This window comes from Centruroides sculpturatus, unplaced genomic scaffold (assembly GCF_000671375.1).
Source record: "Centruroides sculpturatus isolate CEXI.00-Female unplaced genomic scaffold, Cexi_2.0 scaffold553, whole genome shotgun sequence".
Taxonomy (NCBI): Eukaryota; Metazoa; Arthropoda; class Arachnida; order Scorpiones; family Buthidae; genus Centruroides; species Centruroides sculpturatus.
In genome coordinates, this window is record NW_019384837.1 from 296,620 (window position 1) to 320,409 (window position 23,790).

At 28.8% G+C, this 23,790-nt stretch overlaps 2 protein-coding genes across 4 annotated transcripts in view; one reads left to right on the forward strand and one right to left on the reverse strand.

Moving 5' to 3' along the window:
* LOC111630237 (mitochondrial mRNA pseudouridine synthase Trub2-like) overlaps positions 1-7,678 on the forward strand; it is a 44,016-nt gene extending 36,338 nt beyond the window's left edge. For all 3 annotated transcript variants that reach the window (XM_023374309.1, XM_023374310.1, XM_023374311.1), the window contains exons 4-8: positions 539-619; positions 2,760-2,903; positions 3,547-3,619; positions 7,138-7,274; positions 7,348-7,678. In XM_023374309.1, the coding sequence (XP_023230077.1) occupies positions 539-619; positions 2,760-2,903; positions 3,547-3,619; positions 7,138-7,274; positions 7,348-7,637 (725 nt within the window). In that variant the 3' untranslated portion in view covers positions 7,638-7,678. The remainder of the gene's footprint in view (positions 1-538; positions 620-2,759; positions 2,904-3,546; positions 3,620-7,137; positions 7,275-7,347) is intronic.
* A 104-nt stretch (positions 7,679-7,782) lies between these two features.
* Positions 7,783-23,790, reverse strand: part of LOC111630227 (protein eyes shut-like) — a 57,018-nt gene continuing 41,010 nt past the window's right edge. Inside the window, exons 18-25 of the mRNA XM_023374294.1 lie at positions 21,827-21,955; positions 21,645-21,758; positions 21,452-21,573; positions 21,231-21,375; positions 13,144-13,292; positions 10,672-10,817; positions 8,198-8,298; positions 7,783-8,085 (exon numbers count right to left, since the gene is read on the reverse strand). Coding sequence (XP_023230062.1) covers positions 7,913-8,085; positions 8,198-8,298; positions 10,672-10,817; positions 13,144-13,292; positions 21,231-21,375; positions 21,452-21,573; positions 21,645-21,758; positions 21,827-21,955 — 1,079 coding nt within the window. The 3' untranslated portion in view covers positions 7,783-7,912. The remainder of the gene's footprint in view (positions 8,086-8,197; positions 8,299-10,671; positions 10,818-13,143; positions 13,293-21,230; positions 21,376-21,451; positions 21,574-21,644; positions 21,759-21,826; positions 21,956-23,790) is intronic.

A 23,790-nucleotide genomic window follows, 5' to 3' on the forward strand; every position in this document is an offset into this window, starting at 1 on the left:
ACTCAAAGGATTATAGACCCAAATTTGAGAAAAGGAGAGAAAGGCCAAAAGATAAAAAGTAGTGAGGAAGGTTGAAAAATTAAGGGTCAATATTTGCATAACAGAAGATCTATTTAACCTTTCTCACTACTTTTTACCTTTGGGCTTTCTCTCCTTTTCTCAAATTTGGGTCTATAATCCTTTGAGTCACAACTTCAGCTTTATTTAGTATTCCTTTGTCATCCACACATATCCAAGTATTTGAAAATATTTCTTTTTCACTCAAAAATAAAATATGTATAAAAGTTTACTGCTTTGTGAAACTTCTTTTTTGAGTTTATGCCGTTGAAATAAAAAAATAAAACAATTTGTTGGTTTTGTTTACACGTTTATTGGCCACATGCGGGTCACTGGTTGGACATCCCTGATTTAGAGTTTAGTTCTAGTCAAGATCCAAATTAACTAATACATTACAAGAAGCAGTTCAGTTGATTAACTAGTTTGATAATTGACAATTTGTTATAATTTATTTCTAAAAATTTTATTTTTATTTTTTCAGTTGTTGGTCCAAGATATCAGAAACAGGACTTTAATCTTCAGTCAGCAGTACACCATGGAAATAACATATCAGGAATAATGGGTAAAATTCTTAGAAATTTCAATTTAATTGATAGTTTTTTAAAAAAAACTATCAATTAAATTGAATAAATCAATCTTTTGTTTGTTAATTAAACATTTTATAAAGTAAATTAATATAATATAGCCTCCGAATAGCAGACACTGTCGAGATTGAGAAGTTTGTCCACTATTAGGGGGAACATGCAGATATAGCTAATTAAAAAACTATCAATTAAATTGAAATTTCTAAGAATTTTTAAGAAATGTGAATGTATCAAAAAGTATAAGTAGGATATTTAATTAAAATATATATACTGTATTATTTATCTTATCAGCTGTAAAAATCTCATTTAAATTTAATTCTAAATAGCAAACAGACTGGACAGAATACTTTAAATGATACATATAAATTATGGCAAAATATAAACATTGATTAATTATTAATTCATGAAAAATGATGTAAACTAAGCAACTAATAAAACTTCATATAGTGATTTTACTATATGTGCTTTATAGTTATCAAGTAGCTGTAATTTTTTGAACATTTTTGCTTTTTTCAATAAATAATCTATAAAAAATTATACTTAAGCCACCACAAAGCTGTTAAGTTCATAAACGTGAGAATACTGAATATTTTCCAACACTTTAAATTGGTTGGCAAATTGCTTTTGCTTTGTAACATGACCTTTGAACTTTCACCACATTAATGCTGTTGTAACTGTTTTAAATTTCTTTCTCATTACTACTATACTATGGTTCTTGCTGAATGAATGAATCACCCAGGAAAAGCTTATGAGTTTCTTCGTACTATAAGCTTAATTCCAACAATAACACAGACATTTAATAACATTAATATGCATGACGATAAGTGACAACTTAACCAGATTAAACTTCTCTAACAGATAAAGAATGTTGTTCAGTTTTTTATAACCTTCCCTCACTTAATCCTGTTTTCAGCCAGTCTTTATTCAATACCTACAGTTAAAATTTGTTATCTATTGGAAGAGTATTTGAACCAAATTATATAGTTTTCTATTTGTATTTTATTTATCAAATAATAATATTATTATTATTTGATAAATAAAATAGAAATGAAGTAATACACAATAAAATGTTTGGCATTCATTTTATATTTTCTACATGTATGGAGTTTAGGAGTTTCTCCCTGAGAATTCTATCTTTCCAATTCACTTATTTTTTAATTTTATCTATAATGAACTCCTAGTGAAAATAAAACAAAAATTTTAATGTTCGAGATGGTACCTTCTAAACCTTATATTGGTAATTGTAATGCTTTCAATAGCTACTCAAGAAACATGAGATGTACAGGAGTACAGGTTATGCAAAGGCTTAATTTCCATTCTTGGAATTTCTGTAGAGTATATGCTGATGTGGTTATACACTATCACAGTTTACATACACAAAATTACAATAAATATTTTGTCAACTAAAGTATCTAACTGAATAATTGTTGATGAATGTAGTTAATTATTTGCACTAATTGTAAGTATAATTAGTTAGATGGTTGCTTTTCTGGATAATCAGTACATTAATATCATATTTTGTTTGTGAACAATTGAATATTTGACATTAGACTAAAAATATAAAGTTCTATATGAAAAATTTTTATGTTCTACAAGAAACCTCAGAAAAACAAAAGTAGAGCAAACAATTATACATTTAGAGCAGGGGGTGTCCAACCTTTTTGTTCCTCTGGGCCACATTGGAAGAAGTCATGGAGTTTTGGGCTACAAGTATATATAATATATTTGTGACCCAATCCTTAAATATACTTGTATATTTAAGGATTAACAAGTCTAGATTATAGTAATAAGTATTAAAACTTTATCATGAAAAAGGATATTTAAAAAAATTACTTTTACAGACAGTTTCAATTTTTACCTAGAAATAAATAAATTCATTTATTATAAAGGAGACAAACAAAAATTTATTTGAAAAACAAATATTTGTTTTATTTGGGTCTCTAATTAATAAAAAACGATGAAACATCATTTTAAAGTATATTTTTATTTGACTAATATATTTATAAATAATATGTAGCCCAGAGAGTAGCCAATGTGCCAAATGATAATTTTTATGCCAAACTNTATTAAATTTTATTTCAAACTTCTAATTGTCCAAAATTAATTATATTTTTATAGTTATGGCAATCAATGATCAAAATAAACTTTTAGACAAGTTTCGCTATGGAAATCACTTGAAAACATATCACATAAAGGGTCAGTTTGGATATGCAACTGAGTCATTTTTTGCAGATGGAAAAATAATAGAAAAAGCTACATATGGTAATTTATAAATTGAAGTTTTTAGGGACATATAGTGCTAACCCTCAGTTTGTGGCATTTTGAGGTACTTACTCACAAATAATACACCCTAGCATCAGCACAAATGTCTATCAGCTGGAGAAAAAGTACACTGGGACATTGCTGATTGCAAAAAATGAATGATATATTGTCTCTGATGAGATGGGTTCCTAAAGCATACTAAGCTTTCTTTTACCAGATCAAGGCAAATCACAGTGTTGCTGATGTGGAAAATATTGATGAATAACACCAAGAAAAGTAAAATAATGTAAACAAAAGTATTAAATGGAAATAAAAAAGTATTTTGTGGACAATATCTTGATCCGTGGAATTTTTTTATCAGTAAGCATAATCTTTTCTGTTTTGAGCATAAAATTGACAGCCACATCTACAAGCAAAGTTAAGAGTGCTAAAATATTAACTTAGGCCTTTTCATATGGTTTTAGGATTTCAAACATTCAAACTCAATTACTCCAGAAACATGATTCTGAGGGTTAGTACTACACATCCCCAAGGGCTTCAATTAACTTGTTTGGAATTTAAATTTATTGTTATCAATTTGTTATCAATTGTTATTTATTTATTAAACTATTTAGTTTTAATAATTATCTTTCATATTTTATAGAACACATAAAACATTCAGATATAGATCGTGCTGTTTCCTCAGTACAGTGTGCCCATCAGACTCATGCATATAAGTAAGTTGCTTAATATTCATCAGATTATGTATTATTCAGTTTTGTTATTTGTTTTTACTAAATAAATAATATTGCATATATATTAATGTAGTGTACTTTTGAGAAAGTATATTACATTAATATCAATATATATGTAATATTATTTCTTTAGTACACTTTAAAAATAAAACAAATTATGTTTGTGGCGTAGTAAACACTAGTATTGTGTTTTATTCTAAAGACACATGGCAAATTTTCCATCAAATTCCTTGATGGAAAATTTGAAAAGGAATTTGATGGAAAATTTGCCATGTGTCTTTAGAATAAAACACAATACTAGTGTTTACTATGCCACAAATATAAAACAGGACACGGTTTCAAAAAGAAAAACAAATTATATAATAAAAGTAGGACATTGTGCGACTTTTTCATATTGCAATAGAATTGAAGCAGAGCCAGAAATAAGTGATCCCTACATTTGTTAAGCACAGAAGAGGTGATCCTTGTACTGTACCTGCTGACCATGGGAGACATGATTTTTGCACTGTCCATGTAGGGAAAGATGATCCTTACACTTGCCAACACAGAGAGGTGATCCAAGAACAAAGCAGTCATCATCAATTGCTTTGTTTTTATATTTTGTTCATTTTTTGCACCTATTTTATGTTAAACACATGCAATACTGTTTGTATTTTTGACCCCTAGGCCTAAATTCCATTAGGCACACTCAGTACTGTGCACATCAGAGAGCACAGCAATTATCACTTTAATATCTTTGTATATCAAAAATGAAGTCATACACTTCTATTTTTCCTGACTGTTATATATAACAGAGGAAAAGTATGGTAATCAGTCAAAAAATGACCCCCCCAAGATTTTTACATTTTTGGACTTAGGACACCTTGAAACATTGAGAAATGCAATAAAATTCAGGGGTAATTTCTATATGTGTGGGGCACAATTTTGTTCACACTCTTTGAAGCTTACTAACTCCTGTGCTTTTCGTTGAAAATTTCTGAAATTTTGCAGGGATGTTTGTTTATTAGGGGAATTGATACTATTAAATTTTGGTGGGGTGGGGAGGGGGAGATAAAAGGGGTTATATGTCATATCTCGAGTAGGATCAGACTTAATGATGATTTTACTCATTATTAGCATTTATAATTTTTTATAAAATCCTCAAAATTAGCTTTTTGCCATTTTATAATAATTAAAAATATAAAAAGTTTTTAATGAAATATTGTAATAGATGGTGCCACATACAGTTCTAAATGTTGCCAGGAAAGTTCAGCAACTTGTTGCTGGATTTTTTACATTTAAACAGACCCATATTAAATTTCTGGATTCCTTATCTCTAATGGAAAATGACCCATTTAATCAAAATGGTTTTATCAAACTCTGCCCATTAAATTTTGAGGATGAACTTGATTCTATAAGCCCATAGAAGGTGTGCTAGCAACTCTGAAACATTGTACGACATCGCTTTGTTGTGCATGTTTGTGAAACAAACTTTCATCTTGAAAATGAAGTTATCAACCCCATTTTTTATTACATTTCTGGATTCCTCATTGCAATTAATGTAAAATGACAAAGTTTAATGAAAATCAATCAAACAGATTTTGAGAACAAACACAATTCTTGTAAGCCACATAGAAGAGGCTTTGCTATTGCACTGCCTCAATTAAAGATTTGCATTATAAAAAAATATATATTAACAATGTATGCTAAAGATCAATACAAAGTGTTTTCAGTATTATTTATGTAATGATAATTTTTATTGAATATAGATGCTCCCCTACTTAAAAAGTTTAACCATAAAACTAAAACTTAAATTTTGCATATATTCTGAAGTTTTCTTTCTGATTATAGAGTGACATTGAGGTCAGTCTTTGGCCAGTAATGTGTATTTATATATACAGAGTGTATCAGAATGACATTTTAAAAATTTGGGGGATTGTAGAGAATGAAATTTTGAACATTTTGATATAAGGAACCTATAGCTGAAAATTTTAACTAAAGTGTCTATAGTGGTAGGAAGTGCTTGACCACTCTTCACTATGGTAGCTACTCTTCCGTTTATTGATGTTATGTTATTGCTGCAGATGGAAGACTGTAAACACACAACTACAGTGGTCTAACTTAGCCTGTGTACAGGACATTGTGTACTTAGTGCTTGTCATCCTTCAGGTCACCCCTTGCATCCACTGGCACTGTGCTGTAAACACACAGCTAGTCAATGTGAGTCCCCTGTATATGCAACACCTGTAGGAACAGTTCATGAGCTTACGGAGTGCATTTTTACAGCATTTAATACCATCAGTGGGGAGCATGGCATCTTACAGAGAGTCGGACAAAACATGGTTTGTCGTTGCACATTATGTAACGAAGTTGGTGGTCGTCACATTGAACATTTATTCTAAAGTAGTGCAGCCACTGATTCGATGTACAGTTTGGTTGTACTCTACTGTTTTGTCAATAAAACTTGTCATAAATACTGTATTCTGTTGCTTCATTCAGCATACCAACCACATAGAACATGCAAAGTGCTGTAGAAACTTTAGTTCAAATTTCTGGCTATAGGTTCCTTATATCAAAATGTTCAAAATTTCATCCTCTACAATCCCCCAAATTTTTAAAACATCATTCTGATTCTCACTTGTATATATATATACATACAACAAACATACATATATGAACAAACAAACATACACTCGTGTATATATATATACGAGTGTATGTTTGTTTGTTCATTCACAAATCATTCCTCGAACATTTTACCAATTTCTATGAAATTTAACTTACTGTATTATTATTTCTACTGTGTATCATGATTTTTCATCTTTATGAGAATTGTAAGGTGGCATTGGAGTAATGGCACTCTTTTGCTATTGTTTGCATTTTTTTATATTTTATAATTAGTGCTTCAAAAATACATCCAAAATGTAATTGTAAATGTAGCAATAGAGATAAATGCAAGAAGTGTCACTCTGTTTTCATGGAAACAACTGGACATCATAAAACTGTATTATTTGAAACACCTGCTACTAAGCGATAGAGAGCAGGTAAATGAGCATAATGTATTTTATTAAGTACATTGAAGGATCAAACACTAATAATAAGTGGTAATTCTGTATACAAATATACTTTCTACAAACCTTGGGAACCTAACCTGTTCACATGTAGAAGAACATCTGTATTTCTAATTTAAGAAAATGTAAAAAACAGAATTATAATGAATAAAAATAAGATTTATTATATTTTTTATATATATAATAAATAATTTTCAGTTAGTTTTATAATTAGTTATAACAAATGGAAAAAATTAACCAACAAATACTATAATTGACTGTTTCAGAAATAGTATTTGTTGGTTGATATTTTTCCATTTGTTTTATCCAATTATAGAACTAACTAAAAATTATATAAGTAATGCTATAATGCTGTACTGATTTTTCAATTTTGTCATTTTCTTTATAAAACTGAAGAAAAATTAATAAAAATCATTAAAAGTTTAAAAAAATTATTTATTTACATTTTAGGTATGCAGGAGTTCCATTAGAGAGTCAAACTGCTTATGAATTAGCAAGTCAAGGAATTATAAGGCCTGCTGGTAAATCTGTTGCACTGATTTATAATATAAGATGTATTCATTTTGACATACCTAATTTTACTCTAGGTACATTTAATTTTTGAATAATTCTTTAAAATATAAAGATTGAAAGTTTCTAATAACAATTATTTTTTAATAGAGGTACATTGTATTAATGAGACAGAACTTTACCTAGCACAACTTGTTCATGATTTGGGACTTTACTTGAAATCTTGTGCTGTGTGCGTGCAATTGCGAAAAATTCGGCATGGTCATTTTACTCTAGATCATGCTCTTTTGAGAAAACATTGGACTTTAGAGCATATTTTAAACAATATTCAGTTTTGCAGAAGTCTTGTGGACAAAGATAAGTTGCTTCCTTCCATGCCATACTTTGAGAAATTAGATGAATCTGCACCAAAATCTTTAGTTTCCTTAGAAATAGATTAGAATTGTAATTTAGTTTATGCAAAATAAATTATATTTTATTATTTTTGTTTAATTATATTAATTTATAGAATTTTTCATTGCAAATAATAGGCAATATTAAATGAAGAAACAAAACTTTTATTAAACAATATTTTTGTCACACTTTATTTTCATAATTCATATAAAATACAATACAATAATAGCCACTTTCTAAAAACTGAAATAAAATTTTACAAATCAACAATAATCTCACTATTTTTTGTATGCAGTTTCTTGTTTACATAATTTATTTTCTTTTAAACAAATTTGGCAGTGTCACAATTGTTAATATTTCTTGAACCATTTGCTTCAGTTATATTGCTATAATTTACATAATACGGTAATATTATATTGCTAATGCATCCATTAAAAGGCATGCTAAAATGGTTTCGGGTTTCATCATCAATCTTAACAGATCTTGGAAATCCACCTATTTAAATACTTAAATTATTTTTATGAATCACAACTACATTTGATTATTTATTTAAAATATTTTCATTATGGTAAATATACTCACTTATTTAGAGTTAACAAGAACTTACCAAAATAATAATGGCCATTTGTATTTAATTCATAATAATTTCCTATAACTTTACTATTGTATTGCTTATTATCTATTTTCAATATTAACTCTTGTTTTAATCTAGAAAAAGTAAAATGATAAATATGTATGTATACATTTATAATAATATAATATGTAAATAATAATGGAAAAAATTTTTATATTGCAAATTTAATTTGAAATGTTACAATTTGTAATAATATATTATGTTATGGACTAAGTGATTAATATGAGCATTTTGAATAATGACAAACAAAATTGAGCCCTCTAATAAATTTAATTTTTTTTTTTTTAATGAAAACTTATCACCTTTAACTGAATACTATAAATGCAGTAGAGCATCGATTATCTGAAACAATTTGAGACTGGGGATTTTCAGACAATCGATTTATGTACGAAAAAATACATCAACCTATCCCATGTTGAAATTCATTCAAATCCTGGCATGTCCTTAAATACCCTCTCATGGTCATGCCAGTGCTGCCAGCTAAAACATGCACACCAACAAAAATGATATTGGAGTAGCCCAAGACATAAACAAATATTGCAGTGCCACAACACTAACAGAAATTAAATTTGCTGACTGGAACACTTTCAGTTAACTGATGTTTCGGTTGATCGATATTCGGATAATTGATGCTCTACTGTACTATCATCTGGTTGTGGAAAGTGATGGTAATAACTTGCAGTGATCAGCTTGCATCTGAGTTGTGCATGCATATTGTGTTTAGTATCAAAATTTTAAATTCATGTAGTCTCTAGTTAATTTACTTTTGCTTCTTAAAATAGTATGTCCTTTTTTGAAAAACGAACTGTCATCGAACACTCATTAAATAATATGAATAACCTGCTTCAACAACTGATTAAAAAAGTTACTATCAGCAAAAAGTTAGAACAGTCAAATTTTTATAAAATCAGCATATTTGACAATGAAAGAAAAATTGAAAGTGAGAGTAAATAACCAATGTAATTTTGAAGTTATCGGAAGAATATTAGCATTTATGTAGTAGATATGATGATGTATATATCAGAGAAATATAAAAATTAATTGTGCCTGTAAAAGAAGGTAATTTGATTAAATATTGCATTCACACTGAAGAAATATTTCAGATATCACATGATGTCCATATTGCTATTGGCCATGGTGGCAAAAATAGTATGGAAAAAAATTAAGTTCAAAATATAAAAATATCATGAGAGATGATCATAATTTACTTGAATTTGTGTGAAATCAATTGGAAAAAACAGAATGTTCCTAAGAAAGGCTTTGTAGTTAACCCAATTTTAAGCCAATGGTATGAACTCAAGATGTCAGGTTAGCCTTATAGATATGCAGTCGCAAGCCGATGAACAATATAAATTTATACTTATGTACCAAGACCACTTTGTTAAATTTTTTCAACTACAACCATTAAAACCCAAAAGGGCTGAAGTTGTAGCCTATGTTCTTTTAAAAATTTTATAACTTTTGGTACACTGAGTAGCCTAAAAAGCAATAATAGCAGAGAATTTGCCAATAATATTATCAAAGGACTTTGTAATATGTGGCCTGAGTTAAAAATGGTACATGGAAAGCCCAGATACTCACAAAGTCAGGGTTCAGTAGAAAGAAGTAATCAAGACAGTCTCCAACCAAGAACTAAACATATTCTCTAACAACATTAATAAATGGTTGAAAGGATTGTTTTGTACAACTAATAAAAAATCGAGTGAACCATCAAATATTTTATAGACAATATTAATTTCCATAAATTCTTTTATGTATACAAGATAATGGTTAAAAAATTAATAAAATTAAATGCAATTTTATTAAGTTAAAGAAACAAAAAAATTTTTTAATGAATTTAAACAGTTTTTGAACTTTCATTTAAACAATAGTCAATAGAAGAAACAAATTTAATGTAACATGCCCTTTTGTCAAAGTTAGCAATCTTTAATTACATAAGTATTTTTGAAGATAATATTTTGAGTTTATAGAGATGAAAATTAAGTAACTTCCGGTAGTTTGAAGAGTAACTAAATTATTTTTTATATTAATTATTGAAGTTTGTAGAATGGACTGTGTAAAAAGTGGTTTAAGATTAACTGATATTTTGAGTTTGAGGGTTCATTATTCTCAAAAGTACATAATTAACTAATATTCTTGACTTCCTTTCTTAACTTTTAAAAATTAACTACTATTTAAAACACACACAATTTTATATTTTTTAAGCAATATTAGTAAACTGTATACAGAAAAATATTTGAAAGTTTTTGAAGTTTCATAGTAAAAAAAAATTAAATTAATACAGTATAATATCATGAAATCTATCTTTATGATATATTTATTTCATAACAATTGTTTATTGTAAATGGAATATTATAGAAATAATTATTTTTAATCTAATTAACTCTTGAAAATAGAGTCATATAGATTAAAACCATTTTAAAATTTTTGATAAAAAACTTATTTACCTATCAATAACAATTGAATGCCATTTGTTGTCAGAATAAGTGTCTTCTGTAGTAATTTTTTTATGAGAAAGCCATCCTAAATTCCATACTACTATTATATAACCATTTTCTAGACCTATTCCTATGTAATCATCATTTCTTGAAAACTATTTTTTAACAAATAAAAATAAAATGCATATTTATTTAAAATTTTTTTAAAATATAAATAAATAAATTTTTTAATATTCAATAATCAGTCATACAAATTTTTGAAATTCTGTAATATTGAAATATTCATTCATAAATAAATAACTAATTAATTGTGAAAGCCAAAAAATTTTAAAAAATAAAATGTTTTTGTGAATTATATGACCATTCTCATCAAACAAACATTTAACAGAATAAAATTATGTAACAATGAAATGTGTAATTTTGAGTAATCATGTAAATAAATTTGTATGACTTCTTAAAATTTTTGATCATTATAAAGCCTAAAATATTTAAAGGAAGAAAAAAAATGATTGAAGTTATTTTTTAAATTTTAATATTGTTATTTTACACAACAAATTTCTCTATTCTATTATAAACAATATAAAGTAGTCCCTTAATGTATGTCATAAAAACAAGCTGGGAATAGAGGGTATGTGATTCTACTCTCAACAGACAGGCAGATATGGTGGCCAGTTCCCCACTGATGCCAATTTTACTCTGGAGTTCATGTTTCATCTTCACATTGAAAAGGGACTGGGTAGACCTCAGACACACAGACCATAACAGGCAGAAACTATCTGTCACTGAAATTTAATGCCAGCATTTCTCAACAGTCTAGTATATATCATTAGAACCAAGCAAATCCAATTAATTAACAAATGACATAAGTTTTTATTAATAATTATACTCATTGACAAAAAAGTTACACAATAAGGAGGTAATGTTATCAAATGAAACTATTAGTGTGAACATGATAATGGTAGCAAGTTATTACAATATCCTAGCAAAGGGGTACTTTTCTATGGAACAGCAATACAATTTAAGGGGACCTTTAGTAACTTGTATAGCCTCTTGCCTGATTACATGGAGGCATACAAGATTGTATACTATCCTACTCTAGATCCTTTATACTTTACAATGGCTAAGAAGCTGGCATCCCATCTAATGCCACAAATACTTGATGGGAAATCTGGACAGGCCAAGAAAGTGTGGCAACATGACAGATACACCCTGGGAAACCCTAGCTGTGTAGCTGAGCATTATCTTGCTGGAAAATGGCTGTCTGCAACCATGTGCTATTTTCTGAATGTACTGCTGTGCTATTATGTTCCTTGCACCACTGTTAAGAGTGATCAACTGTCATACAAGATGGTTTCCCAGATCAGCACATCAGCAATGGGGCAGTGTGCCACTCAACAGTAAAGACAGGATTGTGGACTCACCACTGGTCTTCCACACTAACACAGTAGTCATCTGTTTCCAAGCAGAACTGTGATTTATCATTAAAGATGACAAGCTGCCAGTCTGTAGCAGTCTCTGCTTCTCTGTCATGGCACCACTGCAAACGAAGCCAACAATGTTAGGGTGCTAATGGTAAGGTGCATAGTGGTTATTGTGTATGCAAATTTGTCTCTACTAGTCACATGTCAATGATATGGAAAGATATAGGATTCTATAACAAGGTCCCATCTATCTCTGGATGATGAACAAAGACAATGTTGCAGCTGTTCATGCTTGTCTAAAGATCATGATCAATTCTTCTGGTGGACTGTCTAGGCATCCCAGAGCCTACTCCCATGTATGTGTGTCCTCATATATCCATTGCTCCAACGTCTTCATATAATCATGCCAAAATGGCTGACAATTGAACAAAACAACATTCTGCTTCTCTCACTTGATGATGTGGCCTTTCTAAAAGTTTATCAGCTATGCATAATGTCTCTGACTGCACAGTACAGCCACTTCAAATTCAAAGATCTTTAAACTACAGGTACACTGAAAACTCTGAACACAGAGAACCTCTGCAAATTTTTTAAATACTGGGATAACAATTTTAAGGCACTCTGATGGTGTTACCTAATGTGCAATTGGACCCAACCATAATTATTTACATACTTGTCTGAGACATAACTGTATGCTACATTTTGCAGTAATCAGAAAATTCTATTCGGATGCCTAACTTGTTTTAAATAAATAACTTTGTTCATGCAAAATAAATAAAATATAATATTTTTTATTGAAATTACTGTTTATTAATATATCTATTATTTTTTTTTAAATTTTAAGCTTATAATAATTATAAATTAGTTGAAATTTAATGTTAATACAAAAAATTTTAATATTTTTTATTTTATTATAATATAATTATCTATTAATTAGTGTAATAATAATTTAAATGTGGTTATTTAAATCAATTTCAAATTTTAATACTTATAAAATATAATTTTATTATTATATGAATTATTTGATAAAACTTATTTTCTATTTAAATCTTTTGATTACCTTGCCACTCCAAAATAACAATCCTGATTGATTTAAAGTTAAAAAATCAAAAGCTAGATATGTTCTTTTTAGGTCTCTTCTGTCATAATTTTCATCCCAAAAATAAAGATAGCTTGTGTATTTAAATCTAGGAATTGTAATTTCTATTGCTATTAAAATAAAATAATGATTTTTAATGTGAGAAAATATTAAATATTCATTAAAATTTTTTAAATATACAAATTGGTCATAAAGTCTGTATGCATGAGATTTTATCCTAAGTTCCCATTGAATCTGTCATCAGGTATGATGGATGATGGATTGAATGTAAATCTGATTTGGTGTTGCTTCCTTTAAGTTCAAAGTTAACATATGGCAGTTCACTTTTGACAAATGTGAAAGAGAAAATTTCTCAATTCCATTTTAAGTAATAGTTAAAGATCTACAAAATTTGTATTGGGGAATGATTAAATGGCTCTTAGCCATCAAAAAGGAAGACTATGTCCAAAAGAACACAGAGAAAAATTTTAACTTGTGGATAGCATGCATAAGGACTTTGTGACACTGAAGAATTAGTAATATATGCTTAATATTTACATACTACATTGACAATGTTATATATATATTCAACCAATTTTAAAAAATTTATTATTTCAATGATAATTAAAAATATATTTGATGTAACTAAAAAAATAATAATTGACAATATAGTTAAAATTTGATTTGATGCTATTCCAACACAAATTTTGATATATCAGTACAAGCTAATGTTTCAGAAAAATATATTTTGATAAAAAATATACAGGTATACCTCGAGTTACGTCATTCTCAATTATATGTCGTTTGTCAAAAAAATATATGGAAAAATAAAAATCAAGTTTAAGTCATTTTATTCAACTTTACATCTGTCTGCCACAAATATTGAAATTGTAATACAGTAGAACCTCGAAAACTCGGCTCTCGATAACCCGGCACTCTGGATAACTCGACCACACCCTGGCAGGGCAAAAAAATCCTTAGTTAATTAATTTTCATTATAGACAGCTTTATAAAAGTATAAAAGCTCTCATAAAGTATTTTTCTGAGGTCTGTCTTATCAGGTAAATTACTGTACACAGTGTATTCATTAATTTTCATTTTCATGTAGTAAAGGCTCTATGCCTTCATAAAGTACGTACTTTTCCTTTGTTTAAGGGTATTTGGGCAGTTTATTCTCTGTTATATTCTCAAGTAAACAATACATACAAGTACAGTACAGTATTTTCTGAGGAAACACTCGTACTTATTTTTTTAACCCCATTCCCGATAACCCGGCATTTTCACAAACTCGGCCACCCTTCGGTCCACATTAGGCCGAGTTTTCGAGGTTCTACTGTATCACTAGAAAAGTGTTAAAAGCACATAAAATCATATTAAAATACATTTACACTAAATGCTAATATAATCATCATAAATCATAGAGAATGAAATATGAAAACATCTGTGACTCTGTGTTGTCATCTTATTTAGCGGTCTTTAAGAGCTCAATATTGGCATTTTCCATGGTAGTTCCAATATCTACTGTTTGGTGTCATTGTCAGTGCCACTCGTTATTGGTAAATTTAACATAAATTAGTTTATTTTTTTACTATCGCAAAATAATTTTAATAACTGTGTTTGTTATTTAACCATACAAAATCATCTTATTTTATAATGTCTTAGAGCAAACCACATTCACAAATAAAAAGTCTGCGATGTACTATAAACATCACCAAACTGTAAACATGTACATTTACAAGTATTATACTGTACGTACATGAATTCGTAAATTTAGATTACTTGTTTTCTGTACTATATTAAAAACTAAAATTTATTTATTTGTAAGCTTAAAATATATTCTTATTAGCCATATATTATTAAAAATGAATTTATCAAAAAATACAGAACTGGGAATGGTTATTTGTGCTTTAGCCTAGTGACAAGTAAATTCGACTTACGTCGCCTCTCCTGGAACTAGTTAATGACATAAGGCAAGGTATACCTGTATTTTTTTTTATATTTGTAAATTATTCTTAAATAATAAAATTTGCATCATCATAGTATTAAATAATCAGATTATCTCCTAACTAGCAGACGAGTCCAGCGTTGCTCAGACAAAAAGTAACGATAGCAAAGATTAAGATTATTAGATTATAGCCAATCTTACCTGTTTTCACCGAGTGCAAGAATTAGGTCCTCCTCCTATCCCGAGACTAATTAGAGAATTTTTAGATATCTGCTTACCACACCAGGATAATGATAAATAAGACTCACTGCAACCACTAACCATTGTATAGTATCACTAAGCGATAAATAATAAATATTTTCGTAACTCTTTCTGGATTCTTCTTCAAGTTTAATAAATTTGAAAAATAAGCTGGATCTTCAAGAATCGTTCATAAATATAAATTTAAACATAAAATCGAACATTAAGACAAAGAGTTCAAATAAAGCGAACTTATGCACATGCACTCCCTGTCTCAACTTTATATACAATGTAACACTAAATATCATTGAGAATTTTTAGAAGGGTCTAAAAATATGTTCAATTTCCCACATAAATGCAAAAAAGGCATCTAAAATAGTACAGTAGAAGCCGATTTCTTCACTGTAAGCCTTAATCCTGTCTCTCTCCCCTGTGGGGGGGAATTTCGAAAAATCCCTTCTTAGTGTACATTCTCATGATGTACCCTAACTGTGTACCAAATTTCAACTTTCAACTCCTAATCGTTTGGGATCTGCACTTATTATTATCATTATCAACTCATCTCGATTATATTATAAGATTGCATCATTATTACTAATTCATTAGATTTCTTAAATTTGATACTTAAAACAAATCTAATGAGGATTAGAACCAGGTATAGATCAAGATAGTATTGCAAAGGATTATTATTGATACCAATGAGATTGTTTTCATTAACAAAAGCATTCATTATGAGTATGTTATAAAAAATTTAAAGATTCCTATATTATAATGTGTCATTTTCAGTTATTAAATTTTACAATAAATGACTTTCCATATTAATTCTAAATCTTAAAACAAAGTGCACAGATATGTCTTTCTCAAACATTTTTACTTGCTTATTTTTAATAAGTATTTTAAATAAAGTCATTGTTATTAAGTTATTAAATAATCAAGTTTTAAAAATTTTGCTAAATTAACATTATCAAACAATCTGCCATATTTTATCAGATTACATTATAGCTACATTTAATAATTAGATATTGAATAATTTCACCTATCTCTAGGCAAAATTACTGAATATTTAATTATTAAATGTAACCATATAGTTTGATACAATCTGGCAGATTGTTTGGTGTTAACAAGAATTAGTTATTTGATATGGTTAAATTGATATTAAAGAGTACTGATAATGTTGTATTTCAAGAGTCAATTTATTTAATGATTAAAAAATTTTTTATTTTCAATAAATGAATTTTTAATCTTTCAAAAAATATCATTAGTATCTTAGTATTATTATTGTTAGTAAAAATATCTTTCAGTATTTCAAAGTTAAAAAACTCAAGTTTGTAATCCTGATTATTTTAATTTTAATTCTTAAAAGTTTTTAATATTAAAATATTAATTTTTTTAATTATAAATATGTCAAATAATCTATATATATAAAAATTAATGTCTGTCTGTTTGTCCTTCATGCATTACTACATCATTTATCTGATTGCCATGAAACTTTGGGAAGTTGTTTAATATACTCCTGCAAAGGTTTCTGGCATAGTACATTTATCCTATGATAGATGGCATGTGTGTACATGAGCATTTCATTGTGAGCATTTCAGCACGGTTAGGAGTTGAAACTTGAAATTTGGTACACAGTTAAGCCGGATGTACACATGCGGCACAACAAGGAAAAGCGGTATCGCAAACGCATCTTCACCACGTGGCGGCAATCCACTTACATTTCAGCGCATGCGTTCAGTATTCAAGATGGTGAATGATGCCGATATTGTCACTATCCACGTGTTTACAAATTTTTTTTTGTTCGGCTTGTTTTATTTAGTTAGAAGATTTTGTCGAAGATTTTGGATTAGAGATATTTTCTCGGATTGATAAAGAACTGGTGTACAAAATATGCTTATTCCTCAATAAAGAATACTATTTCGAGTAACATTCAGTTGTTTTGTTCTTTGAATTAAATTATATATTATTATTTGTGTAGAATTTGTGTTAAATTTATTATCTGTCCTCTTTATTCTGATGTTAGTTATCTCGGTTAACCGCATCAAACTTTCTGCCATTAAAACAGCGCGTGATTGCATTTTCTCACATGACTACTAGATGAACTGTTATTGGCTGATAGAAACGCATCTTGGCAGTGGTTGCCACAAAAGATAAAATTCAACCAACTTTTGTGGCACGAGAAAAGCAGCACAAAATCAACTTCTGCGGCGAGAAAAATTGACGTCATCCTGCCACTTTTCCTTGCTGCACCCCATGTGTGCATCCAGCTTTAGGTACGTCATGAGAACACACACTAACAAGGGATTTTTTGAAATCCCCCTGCGGGTAAAGTGACAGGATTAAGGCTTCAACAATGGAAGTGTTAAGAGAAAGCAACGTGCAAGATTTACAGGCGCAGATGCGGTTTTTTGGATTAAATTGAACATAATTTTAGACCCACTCAATGAATTTGGTCTGGGCATAAACAAAATAATCTTCTTTGTAAATAGCACACATATAGCACCAATCTAAAAATTTTCTAATTAGACTGGAAACAGGGAAACCTAATTCTTGCATTGTGTGAAAACAGGTAAGATTGGCTGTAATGTAATAATCTTAATCTTTGCTATCTTTACTTTTTGCCCAAGCAACGCCAGGCTTATCTGCTAGTATGATATAATTTTGTATTTTACACAATAGAAAAATTGTATGTTAGTTTATATTTCATCTTTATACAATCTTGTTCTTTCTTATTTTCCTGTAAGCTCATTAAAACAGTTTAATGATTCAATTTATTAAAGCATTGTTTTTTATACCAGATTATAAATTTAGAGAAGCAGATAGTATATAAATGAAGTGATATTGCTATTAATCAAACTACATTTAATTATAAACAATAAGCTTTTCATACTCAATTTTTATCCCATACAACTTGAAAGAATGTTATTTGTTTTTGGCATACTCTATCAGCAATACATGAAAACTTGAGTAATGAGACCAGATTCTTGGAAATTTCAACTATCTCCATTAATAAACTTCCCAAAGCCGGATAGATTGATACTCAACCAAACAATCACTATAAGTAATTGGGCTATAAATTTATTACTAATGATTAGATATTAAGTAATTTGGTATTAGAGGTAAAATTAGACACTATCTCTTATCCAAATTAATAATTATAATTTTTAATAATTAATTAAATAATTTAGAACCATCTGGAAGAAAAGAACTAGCCCAGAGCAGGACTTGAACCTGCAACCTCAATTTACCATGCAGTGCACTTGCCAGTTATACACTACCCAGATCTACAAGCAATTTTTTGCCTCCAGATATATTTAAATTTTAAATATAACCATATATGGTTACTCACGGTAACTGCATATGGTAAGTGGAGGTTGTGGGTTCAAATCCCATTTCAGGCTAGTTCTTTTCTTTCAGACAGTTCTAAATTATTTAATAAATTATTAAAAATTATAATTATTAATTTAGATAAGAGATGATGCCTAACATCTACCTCTAATTCTAAATTACTTAATATGTAATCATTATTAATAGCAAATTTATAGCCCAATTAATTATGGCAATCATTTGGTTGAGTAACTCCTCCATTAATATTCATAAATATTTCCAGGCCCACCAGTGGCCAATCAGTCATGGATTCGCACCTCACTCAGACAGGCTGACCATGTGGAGTTTTCCGGGTTTTCTCCACATCTGTAATGCCTAAATAGAGGCCAGTTTCCCTTAAAAAAACCTTCCGGAAGGCATCCCCCTAGGCAGATCGCCCAAGTGTTGTGTTGCAACAAACACAAAGATTTCCCATTAATCAAATGATTTTTCTGTCATACTCTTTAAGAAAAAGCAAAAACTGAGTATTGAAATATAAAAATTTATATCATTACCATAAAATATACTCAAAATTAAAAAAATCCACACAGTTGGATTTACAATACTGGCTATTTTATGATCAGTTTATCAAAATTTTTGAAAACTATTTTTAAAATAAAATTTTATCAAAAAATTTAAATACAGTAGAAACTCAATAATTCATTACATCTGGGAGAGGAGTGATAAATTATAGAAAATTCTAGTAACAATTATTAAAACACATTTTGAAATACTTTTGTAGTTTTAATTAACACAAAATGTAACTTATGATCTATTTTTTACAAAACTTTTGGAAAACATTTTATCATAGCTAAGAATATAATTTAAAAAAATATCTTACATACTTCAATTTTTTTTAACATTCTGGCAAGATTTATTCTTTTGTCTTTTATTTTCATCCCTGTTACTTCTGCTAAGTGCATCTAATGGTCAAAGTTTGTTTCAACTTTGAGACAATGTTTTGTTTAGAATATGATTCCAAACTTCAGCATTGTTGAAAATAGCATGTTTAATAGTGTATTGTTTCCAAAATTTGTCCAAATTCATATCCATATCACAAGAAATAAAATGTTGAATAAATATTTTTTGGTAGTGATGCTTCAAATATTCAATCACTCTGTGATCCATAAGTTGAATTAGAGAAGTTGGGTTGGGAGGAAGAAAGACATATTTTATATCTTTATCAACTTCTTAATCATTCAATAGATGTGCTGGGGGGCATTGTCCATAATTAAATTTGCTTTTTCTAGTAAATTTTTAGATTTAAGATATAATTTCACCTGAAAACACATTACAAAACCAGACTGTAAAAATTTCTTGATCCATCCATGCATTTTTTTGGGCATAATAATCAATAGGCAATAATTTTTTATTAAAATTAACACTAAATACAGCAGCTGACAAGAACTGACTATTACATACTGTGTGTGAAATATGAGTCAGCATCTAAAAATAACACCTTTATGTGAAGCTTCAGAAGTAGGTCAAAATTCGTGCACAGAAAATGTTTTAATTTCGTATGGAAAAAAACTTTTTATAATTATAATTATTATTCTTATAATATTGTAAAAAGAAACCGTCGAACGCAAAATGAATATTTTATGTCCATATAAGGACATATCTGTAAAAATTTCTAATAAAGTCGAACTACTCAGGTTAAAACTATGGATGAACTTGAGTACTTAGATCGAACGTCTTCGATAGGAATCAAATTGTCAGTCGGGGGTGACTCACCCCGCGATCTGGGCTCCAATCCCGTTACAATTCATAACAAGGAGGGGAGACCAATTAGAGAATGGGGGCAGATCGACATTGACCTATCGGAATGTTCGATCTGGGACCCAGAAAAAACTTATAAAAACCGTGCAAAAATAGGATGTGACATTCTTGGTTTTAAGTTCAGTGTGCTCTGCTTCTGGATTTTTCCTGCAGTTCAACAACGGGAACTTGGTCGTCGTTCCGAAAGAAGTTTTCGCCATCCCGTCCCAGCAAGTTTTGTCAAGTGTAATCTGCTACGAGAATCACCCCTTCAAGTTGTGCTGTGCGCCCTGGAGCCTACATTTTCCTCATCATCTTCGCCAAAAAGAGAGAAGATCGTAGAAAAAATTGAACTTTATTTATGAACTGATTCACTCTGCGGATAGGCTTTACGCCGAAGTAAAACAGTAGTTGTAAGCAAAATTTTTATATTTAATAAATAGTTTGCGATGAAGGACCTGTCTCAGTAAGTTTTTTCACTCCCACACGACAGTGCTGACCGCTCGACTGTCGCGACACTTTCTCCCCAATTGGCAAACTTCACAGTGGTGTCCGAGAAGTGGGATTTTAAGTCCCCAATCTCCACCAGGTCAATGACTTCACATTTACAAGGTGATGAATTATTAAGTTTCTACTATAATAGGAAAATAAAAAATGAAAACTAAATATAAAGACTTTGAGAAACCTAATACAAAAAACATTTTTCATGAATGTATTAGATTTTATAGTAATAAAAGTTAAATATACTATTTTTGGCAATTACCAATTTCACATTTTGATCCTGTCCATCCTAATGAACAATCACAGGAATAATTTCCATTTGATAAATTTGGAATGCATGTACCTCCATTTTGGCACTTGTGTTTCAAACATAATATATGTGTCTCACACAGTGGTCCTGAATAATTCTAAAAGTAAATTTCTGAATTAATTTAAAGGCAACATATATTATAAAAAATTGCATAATTAAATATATTGACTTACTGATAAACATTTACAAGAAAATTTTCCATCTAGATGATCAATACATATGCCTTTATTTCTGCATATGTGATGTCCACATATTTTCCCCCTACAGTTATTTATATTAAGTCCATTAAGGGCTCCTAGATGATAGATTAATTAATGCTACAAACAGAAAAGTGATTTAAGAAATGTAAATAAAACATATATTTACCTTTAGGTGTTAAATTATATATTTTAGAATTGACTTCAAACCAACTTATACATCCATAAAATGATGAATTATCAATAATATTAGTGGTTGTTAACAAAAATTCTGGTATACCACCTACATATTAAAGGATAACTTTAGATATTAAATTAAAATAAATATTAAAAAAAAACAATTGTCCTTACCTATAAAAAAGTTGGTATTAACATCCAATGCTCTCATTCCAGCAGGTGATTGATTTACAACTTCTATATCATCAACTATTAAATTGGCACTTCTTTCATATCTATCTACAGTAACAGTATGCCAAGTATCTATGATAAATGTTTAAAACTAATCAGTTTTTTTATTAATTAACTTTCTTTATCTTTATATTATAATAAATTTTCTGTTGAAAACATTAAACAGTAAAAGTAGTGATTTTACTTATTTGCTAGCAAATTTTTGAAAAATTGTGATATTTTAATAAGAGATAGAATTCTTTTAAAAGTATAAACCAAAGCAGAATACTTAACATGATCCTAATCTTATTTAGTGTATAAAGTTTGATTAATGGCTAGTCACTATCATAAAACTGTTAAGTAAAACATAAATCTAAAAGATTCATAATCATTTCCAGATATCTTGGGGGGAAAATGAACTTGATGGATAGTAATAGGCAAACCAAACTACAATCAATAGACATGCAAGCTGGAACATGAAATGTTAGATCTTTATTTATGTTCATTTCAAACATACTGCTGCAAGAAAATAAATATAAATTTTTGAAGCATTTCATGAAGTGAAAAGCAAACCAAGCAATACAGGAGATTGAATATGCAATATTTCATTTGGAATCAAAAATGAAAAATATAAATTAGGAACAGGAAAAACATTAAGAGGGAAAAATGATGAAAAAAATAGTTCTACAGCATCTCAATATCTGCATGAAGACATCCCACAATTAATTACAAAGATATGAAAATATAGTATTTGGAAACCATACCTAGAAGAAAGCCTATATGAAAAGAATGAAAATGGCATAAGTATGAGTGATTTACTACAGAAAATAATGTAAGTATAATAAATATTATGTTTTTACTTAAATAAATGTCAATATCACCAAACTGAAGTACAAAAACAAATAAATCATGTTACATTTTAGTAAGAAGTGTAATGAATAGTAGAACAGTAACAAAAGCAGACAGAGTATTCTCACTATCTTTTAATAAGTCCAAGCTTAAACCAAAACAAAGACAGAGGTACAGAAAAACAAAATTCTAAATAACACTTGAACAAACTAATTCTAAATATTTTATAGAGGCATGAAAAAGAAATGTTTCTTTTTCACTTCTCTATAAAATCATTGATTAAATTTTAAATAATTTCAATTTTGCATATTACTTTTGTTTCAGCTGTAGAAAATTATATGTTTATTCAACTTATATCTATAATTTCTCTTCAGTCATCTTTTATTCGTTTTTATTGTAAAGTTGTTTTTATGTAAACTATACAAGTATTAATTGTTCCTACTTGTTAATTACTGATTATATAAAAACTAATTTTATATCTTGATGCACAAGAACTTTTTAAAAGTGGAAGATAACCCTGACAAAGAATACTTGCTAAGATCAGTTATTAATTATAATTCCACTTTCCGTAGAAAAGATTTATCAAGTGTCATTGCATGAAAAGGGCACAACAAATGGATTTAACTATAAAAATGCAAAGCTTCTATATAATTCTTGATCCATAATTCAAACTCTTGTGCTAATAAGTAAGTTTAGAATAAGTTGTTCATATGATTTTAGTAAGGCACTAAATTTTTGTTTGGTCCCCTTTTATTGGCACATTTCAATTCTTATAAGTAAGATTCATTCTTCAATAAAGTTCTCTACAAAACGCTTGTTTTTTTAATTTTATCTCATATCTATTCAGCTCAGTAAAGTAGGCAACATGTAAATAAAAATATCAAATGCAGACCTTGCCCAGACATCATTAGGCAATCTTAAGTTTGTCAGAATTTGTTTTCAGACAAATTCTGAAATAAAATTTCATTTTAGATAATGAGTAAAACACTGTTGAAATCCTAGGATTGCCAGTCTTTCATATGACTGGTAACATATTGATATAATTATCATGAAATTAGAAATATAAAATTTTTCTGTGC